The sequence below is a fragment of the Tenrec ecaudatus genome, chromosome 10, assembly GCF_050624435.1.
Source record: "Tenrec ecaudatus isolate mTenEca1 chromosome 10, mTenEca1.hap1, whole genome shotgun sequence".
Taxonomy (NCBI): domain Eukaryota; kingdom Metazoa; phylum Chordata; class Mammalia; order Afrosoricida; family Tenrecidae; genus Tenrec; species Tenrec ecaudatus.
Window position 1 is genome coordinate 84,255,647 of NC_134539.1, and position 7,125 is coordinate 84,262,771.

Here is a 7,125-nt window from a genome sequence, read left to right on the forward strand (position 1 = left end):
TTCTGTTTTTTTACTGGAGGGCTCCGGTGGCAGGAGGCAGTTCATAAAATGGCTTCAGAAGTGGGGGCGGGGGGAGCAAAAATAAACTGGGGTGGGAAAGAAACACCGGGAGGAGGGAAGAGTTGGCTGGTTCCTTCTCAGCCGGATTTAGGGGAGGGCGTGATGGGTGCCTCGGAATGATAGGGTGGATCCTTTCCCTCAACCCTTGGTAGTAGGGGGAGAGGAAAACAAACCAAAAACAAGCACAAGGCTGTCGTTTTTACCTCCTGAGTCTCAAAAGGAAAACGGGAAGAGCTGGTGTCTTGATGTCATGAGTTTATGGGAAAGGAGAAGGGGATACAGGTCAGTTGGAAAAACTGGTAGAAACCTGAGAGAGAGGGAGAAACAGATGAGTCATGAATGAGTCTGTGTTCTTAGCCACCCGCTGGGGGGGGGTCCCTAGATCTGCCCTCACCAGGTGGTAGCTCTGGGTGTCCTTACAGTTGGAGTCACTCCAGTATGGTGGGGGGGGGATCCCCACTGCTGATGGGGGCTGAGGTCTAGAGAGAACAAAGAGGGCTTGCTCATTAGAACCCCCAACCCTAGCCTTCGCCCACCGACCCAGCAGCTCTTTCCAACTCTCCACAGCCTACCTCCCACCCCCGCTCACGTCCCAGCCACAGACTGATGCTGCTGCTCTAAGCAAAGCTGGGGGCAGGGGGGCAACAGGATGGGGGCGCCTGCCAGGAGTGGACCCAATAATGTTGGCTCTTTGCCATTAGTATGTACTGAAGTGGGTGAGGTGGGAGCAAGGCCATGGCCAAGGTGGCGAGCCAATCCTGTCACCCCACCTCCCTAGGAGCTGTCCTGAGGGCCTCACCTCTGAGACTGTGGGCTGCCGGCCAGGGGGCTGCTGCCGCCGCCGCTGGAAGTAGGGGCGGTTTCGTGGGCGCTGGGGCTCAGGCCGGGAACCATCAGTGGGGCCTTGGCTGGGCTTGGTCTCACCATCCCCACCTTCTGTGGTTGGCTGCTGGGGTGGCCTGGGGCGGAAAGGCCTAGCGAAGGACGCAGAGGCCATGAAGGGAACAGGGGGCCCAGTCCGGGTATCTCCCTGTTCCCTAGGACTCTGCTTCAGCACTGGGCGAGCCTTCCAGGAACCAGCCTCCAGCCCCAGGAAGAATATCAACCCCCCCACCCACCCTCCGGCACTCCTGTCTCTTGGTTAGCCAGCCAGCCCTTCTCACCACAGCTGGCTGCAGGCTTTTCCTAGAATTGAACTCTCCCCTTCCCATCCTCCTGTTCCCTGGCCCCTGGCATTAATTTAGGATGGTCAAGGAGGCGAGCGAGTCCCAGGAAGGGGAGGGGAAAGGAGTGGGGTTCTTACCTTCGGTACCTGGGCCGGAATCTGGGTGGGGGGGCCCGCTCATCTCCCTGCGGTTGGTCCCCCTCCAGTGGGGCTGTCTCTTTAGGTTCTACGCCGTCAGTTCCCTACCCAAACCCAAACACACCAAACTCGCCATCAGTTCAATTCCACCCCCAACAGCCCAGCAGAGAGTCAAACTGTCCCACGGGGCCTCGGAGGCTGTACATTTTTTTTCTTTTTTTTTTTTTTTAGTGACTAAGTGAGAGAGTGAAAGAGTGAGTGAGAAGGTGAGAGAGTGAGAGTAAGTGAGAGTGAGTGAGAGGGTGAGAGAGTGAAAGTGAGAGTGAGTGAGAATAAGAGAGTGAGAGAGTGGCTGTACATTTTTACAGAAGCAAAAGACCACGTGGCTGGTGGGTTCAAACTGTTGACCTTTCAGTTAGCAGTCAACCATGGCGTCACCACGGTTCCTATCTGTCCTAGAGGGACGCAGACAGTCTGGGTACCACAACTCTTCTCAATTTCCCTCCTTTGGGAAGCCTGTGGTCTCTGTCCTCATCAACTCCTTTTCCACAACACATTACCTTGGCTCCCACCCCATCTCCTCTCACCTCTATAGGCTGCTGCTGGGTGGGGGGCCGGGGGCCTCGTACGAATCGCCTTCGGTAGAAGAAGGGTGGTGGGCGGCGACGTCGGGGCCTCTGCCCAGCGTCCTCAGCCCGCTCTCCTTCGCTGCCTGGTTCTGCCCCGCCTGCGGGGGCCTCTGCCACCATGGGAGGTGGGGCAGCTGGGCGAGGCCGGGGGATGAAGCGGCGGAACCGACGTCGATTTGGGGCATAGCGGCTGCCCTTCACTGGTACCCCCCCGGGCCCGGTGACATTAGCAGCTTCTGCACCCTGGGAAGGAGGCAGGCGGACTGGTCGGAACTTGTTCTGCCTTCAAATGCACGAGTCCCAAACTCTCCCACCTTTCCTTTCTCGCCTCTACCTCCCAACTTAAAAAACAAACAAACATTGTATTGGGGGCTCATGCAAATCTTAACACAATCCATACATGCATCCATTGTGTCAAGCACATTTGTTGCCCTCATCATTCTCAAAACATTTGCCTTCGACTTGAGCCCCTAGTATCAGCTCAGTTTTTCCCTCCCTCCCCCGATAATTTATAAATCATTTTTCCATGTCTTACATTGACTAATGTCTCCCCTGACCCACTTTTCTGTTGACTATTCCCCAGGGAGGGGGTTATATGTAGATCCTTTTAATCGGTTCCCCATTTCTACCCCACCTTCCTTCCACTCTCCGTCATCGCCACTCTCCCTCCCAACTTCTTTCCACCATTTCGGGGTAGGGTGGGGGCGGACAATGGACCACCTTTGTCACTTGTCCCTTTAAGACAGCTTCTATCCAGCCCTCTTAAGACAGGGGTGGGGGTTCAATGGGCAACAGGGAAGTCACCATCCAGCTTTTACACAAGGCTGCCTCTGAGGAGTGCGGGGCATAGATGTGGAGGTGCTTGGGGAAGGGACTCATGAAAGGGAAAGATTCCTTAGGACCCCTTTTGACCCGCCCCCAGAGACCCTGTGTGGGGCAGCTGCCAACAGCCGGCCTGGTGCTTTCAACCTGCCCACCATCCACCGCCCCAGAGAGAACGCAGACTTGGCTCCTATCAAGAACTCACAGCCGCAGAGACCCCGTCTGGGGGTGCTGTGAGTTGGCATGGGTGAGATGGCAGGGGGCCCAGTTTGAGATTTTGAGCAGCTCTACCTCAGAAAGACTGGGTTCAGACACCACCTCATTCCCCCAAACCACAGAAAGAAACAAGCTGTCACAGGGCTGCTTCCTCCTCAGGGAGCCTGCCCCTGGGCAAAGCCCAACTGCCCCGCAGGCTTCAGTGGCAGGGCTCTTTGGGAAGTAGATGGAGACCTTTCTTCCAAGGTGCTTTGCGTGGGGTGGGTGTCTAACCACCTTTGGTTAGCAGTTGAGTGCTTAAGCCTTTGCGCCCATGCAGGGACCCCTTCCCTCCCTACAGCCTGGGCTCCAGTCCCGGAGGAAGAGCCCATCGAAGCTCCAGGCCCTCCTCCCACATGCCAGCCGCTGCCAGGATCCCCAAGAGCCCTCAAACCTTCTCTCCTTCCACGACATCAAACTCCACAGTCTCTCCATCTCCCACGCTGCGCAGAAACTTCCTGGGGTTGTTTCTTTTAATAGCTGTCTGGTTGGGGGAAAGGTCGCTAAAGGTGAGGACAGCAAGACAGGAGGCCCCTCTGGGCCCACCACCCAATTTGGCTCGAAGTTGTTACTTGGGGGCTGGACTGGCACGGGAAGAACATGGAGGAGGTAGCCAAGAGTTCAGTAGAGGAAAAGCCATGAACTAGGAGCCTCTGGACTGACCGTGCAGTTACCACAGGCCTCGGGCGGACTCCCTACCCGCCCCCCCCCCACTCCACCCCTTGTTCTCCCTTGGGGATTTCTAAAAGGGGAGGCGAGAGAGAGGAGCTCAAAAGTCAGGCAAAAAGCAAAACAGCCTTAAGCGGGTAAAGTGCACCAAGCGCCTCTTAGCTCTCTCCTACTGCATGCACGCCACCAAAGCAGTGGTTCTCAAACTGTGGCTGTCATCAAGATCACCTGGGGAGCTTGTTAAACCCCATGGCTGGGCCCCACCCCCAAGTATGAAGAGGTAGGTCTGGGGTGGAGCCTCAGTCTGGGTGTTAGGTGATGGTGATGCTGCAGGTGCAGGGACCACACTTTGAGAACCACTGTACCCACAGATCACTAGCCTAAGGCTCCAGCCCGGCAAGCATGCCAGGCCTGGACAGCAGGTGTTTCTTGCAGACTTTCAGTCACCCAGGTGAGGCTACTGGAGGTTCAAAACAGACGCCCTGAGGCAAATGGGAGGGGCAACTATTTCTTGGTGGCATACCACTGTGACATGAAAGCTGGGCAGACAGATGGCACTGCACAGGGCTTCCATGAGGGGGCCAGTCCCTCCCTGAGAAAACCAACCTAGCTCTTACCTGGTGAACAAAGACATCCTCCTTGGTATCATTCCTGCAGAACAGGAGGGGGTCATTAAGGGCGTGACTGCCAAGATGGGCTTGCCTCCACTGAAGCCTGACTAGCTTAGTTGCCCATTCCTCACCAGGGGGCCCTCCTCTCCTGCGTCCCACCACTGGCTGCTAGAAGACAGGGCCCAGGGAGTGAGAGGCCACAACTAACAAGGCCTCCATGAGCCAGTCCACTGGTATACCTGAAGCTACAGGGAACCTGGCCTTCCTGAGGAATAGGGCTAGGGGAGAGGCAAGGTCACCTTGGAGGAGCTGGGGACAGCCATTCACCTGCTAAATGCTCCACCCTCCACCGCAAGGGCACCTTAGAACCAGGTAGTGCTAGGTACAACTGTCCCATATACCCCCTCGGGCCCCATCTGGCTCATCGTGGTTCGGAGACTCCAGTTGTCTTTCTTCTACACTCAGAGGGAAAGTGAAAGTGAACCATTGCAGGAGACAAGGTGTGGGAGAGACAAGGTGCGGAGGAGGGGGCTTCTTCCAAACAGCCACAAAACCCGGATCTCTCACCCTCAGCCTGGTGGTGAAGCCCAATGTCAGACCCCCTTTCAACACACACAAGGCCAAAGGTGCAAGAGCTCACACTCCCTGCCCTGCCTGCTACCCTGGTTTCTAACCGCCCCTGTACAACCACCCAGGGCCTCACTTCCAGAGTGAGGGTGGGACCCTTCCCGAGAACGCGTGCTAACTTTAAAGCACTTCAGCTTTGCACAGAGGTCAGTTGGCTAAGAGGGAACCAGGGCCTCCCAGGGGGCCGGGCCGGGCCGGGCCGGGCTAGGTGCCCGGCATGGGGAGGAGCCCACAGTGGGAGCCCTGGCTCTAATCAATCCACCACCATCAATCCTTTGGGTGCTGGGAGAGCGAGCGAGGGCCTGCCACACTGAAGACAGGCAGCCAGCTTCAGCTGGGCCGACTGCTTCCCCCCACCCAGCCTCAATCAGCGGGGGATTTGAATGAGCCTGCGGGTGTACCACTCAGAACAGGAAATGGGTGAGGATTCCAGGGCTTGACTGTACTTTCTGCCTCAGAGGCACAACAAGTGACAGAGGAGGAGGTGATTCTGAAAGGTGAGCGCAAAGCCACCACTCAGAGGGTCCGGGTTGGAAGCATGTTTGCCAAGATCCTAGTTCATTAACTCTCTGCTGCCCTTGAAGATGTGACCAAGGCGGCTTCATCTTGCCGCTAAGCACACATCGGTGCTGGGGTGGAAGACTTTCAATCAGTACCAGCTGCGCAGTGCAGAGGGCAACCATGTGCCTCAGTGAGGAGAGAGAGAGAGCTGGATGGGATGGTGGCCAATCCCACAGGCCAGTTTGGAAGGAAGGCACCCATCCCACCCCCTCCTTGGGTTCCTAGGATACCTGTTGATGAATCCGTAACCATTCCGGACGTTGAACCATTTGACTGTGCCCAGGACTTGGATTGCTGCCAGGCAGAGATGCAGTGGGGGGCAGTAAGACGAGGGGAGAAGACGGGGTTGGGCTCAGTTTCAGACACTTCAACCTCTAATCTACCTCACTGCTCCTCAACTGGCTTCCAATGGACCACAGCGAAGCTCCTACTTTCAAACCCTTCCAACTCTCCAGGCATGTTCCCCACATGCTTACAAATCTAGGCACTTCACCGCCAACTACAGACTCACCTGGTCCACGAGGGAAGGGCCAGGGCTTTCCTCCACCCGCCCACCGCCACCCCGTTAGAGGGTCCCAGTTCATCTGCTGTCTGGGCTCATGGATTTACTTAGTACTAAGCAAAGTCAACTGGCCCAAGCTGCCCGTCCGGGGGCGTGGTCAGTGCCGGAGGCTTTCCCTGGGCCTCAAGGCCCTAGCATGTGCTGCCACCCTTCCAGAAGGGCCCGCAGGGCTCCCCACTCCACTCGTTTTGGTCTACTGCTCCTCGTCTTCTGGGGCTCTGGGCCCCCAAGCTCCACGCTGCCCCTCCCCCAACCCGCTCGCCCCATTAGAGCCGCCGTGGCGCGCGCCCCCCCTCACCCAGCACCGGCTTGTCCGCCTGACTCCGGGTCGGGGGCGCGGGGGTCCCCGAGGCCGCCGTCGCCAGGTTGCCAGGAGTGCGGGGGCCCGGCGCCGAGGGGGTCCCAGCAGCGGGGCCTGAGGCAGCGCCGCCCCCGCCGCCGCCCGCCCCGCCGCCTGTTTTCTGAGGCTCCCCCGCGGGCACCGGTACCACCACTGCTACCACCCCTGCCGCCGTCGCGGGCACCGTCGCCGCGGGGGCCGCTGTCGCCACCACTGTCGCCTCCGCCTCGCTCATCCCGCCGGATCCAGTACCGGCCCCCGCCGCCGCCACCGCCTCCGCCACCGCCGCCTCCGCCACCGCCCCGGCCCCACCCCCAGGCTCGCGAACCCGCCGCCCCGCTCGGTCCTCGAGCCCCGAGCCTCGCCCGCAAGCCCGCAGCGGGTCGAGAGCCGAAGCCAATCGCAGCCCGCTGCCCCTGCGCACGCAGACCCCGCCTCCCGGCCCCAGGCCAATCCTAGGCCAGCAGCTTGCCGGGCCCCGCTCGCCGGCCCCGCCTCCTGGACTTCGCACCGGGGCCGGGGCCCCGCCCGCGGCTCAGTAAGTACACCTGGGCCCCGCCCTCGGGGTGCCACGTGACGAGCCCTCGCCCAACTCATTGGTCTACAGGCCCTTTCCCCCTCCCCCCGCCCCTTTCCACCGGCCGCGGGAAATCAAACGGGCTCGTCCCGCCCCAACCGCCACCTGG

At 59.3% G+C, this 7,125-nt stretch overlaps 1 protein-coding gene across 1 annotated transcript; it reads right to left on the minus strand.

Annotated features, from left to right (window-relative positions):
- On the minus strand, positions 1–6,684 carry YBX2 (Y-box binding protein 2). Its single transcript, XM_075559110.1, has 9 exons — positions 6,398–6,684; positions 5,768–5,831; positions 4,356–4,389; positions 3,464–3,553; positions 1,951–2,235; positions 1,364–1,467; positions 860–1,034; positions 455–539; positions 1–367 (listed from the first exon to the last, which is right to left on the minus strand). Exons 1-8 carry the CDS (start codon positions 6,672–6,674, stop codon positions 489–491), a joined length of 1,080 nt encoding a protein of 359 aa, XP_075415225.1. The 5' UTR covers positions 6,675–6,684; the 3' UTR covers positions 1–367; positions 455–488.
- Positions 6,685–7,125: the final 441 nt, after the last annotated feature.

What these genes read in the sequence shown, in the direction of transcription:
- YBX2 (XM_075559110.1), bottom strand. Translation starts at nt 6,674, where the DNA reads ATGAGCGAGGCGGAGGCGACAGTGGTGGCGACAGCGGCCCCCGCGGCG. An exon ending in AGGATGTCTTTGTTCACCAG is followed by an intron (nt 3,554 to 4,355) that starts GTAAGAGCTAGG and finishes TCCCCCAACCAG; the next exon opens with ACAGCTATTAAAAGAAACAA. An exon ending in GGCAGCCCACAGTCTCAGAG is followed by an intron (nt 540 to 859) that starts GTGAGGCCCTCA and finishes TGTTCTCTCTAG; the next exon opens with ACCTCAGCCCCCATCAGCAG.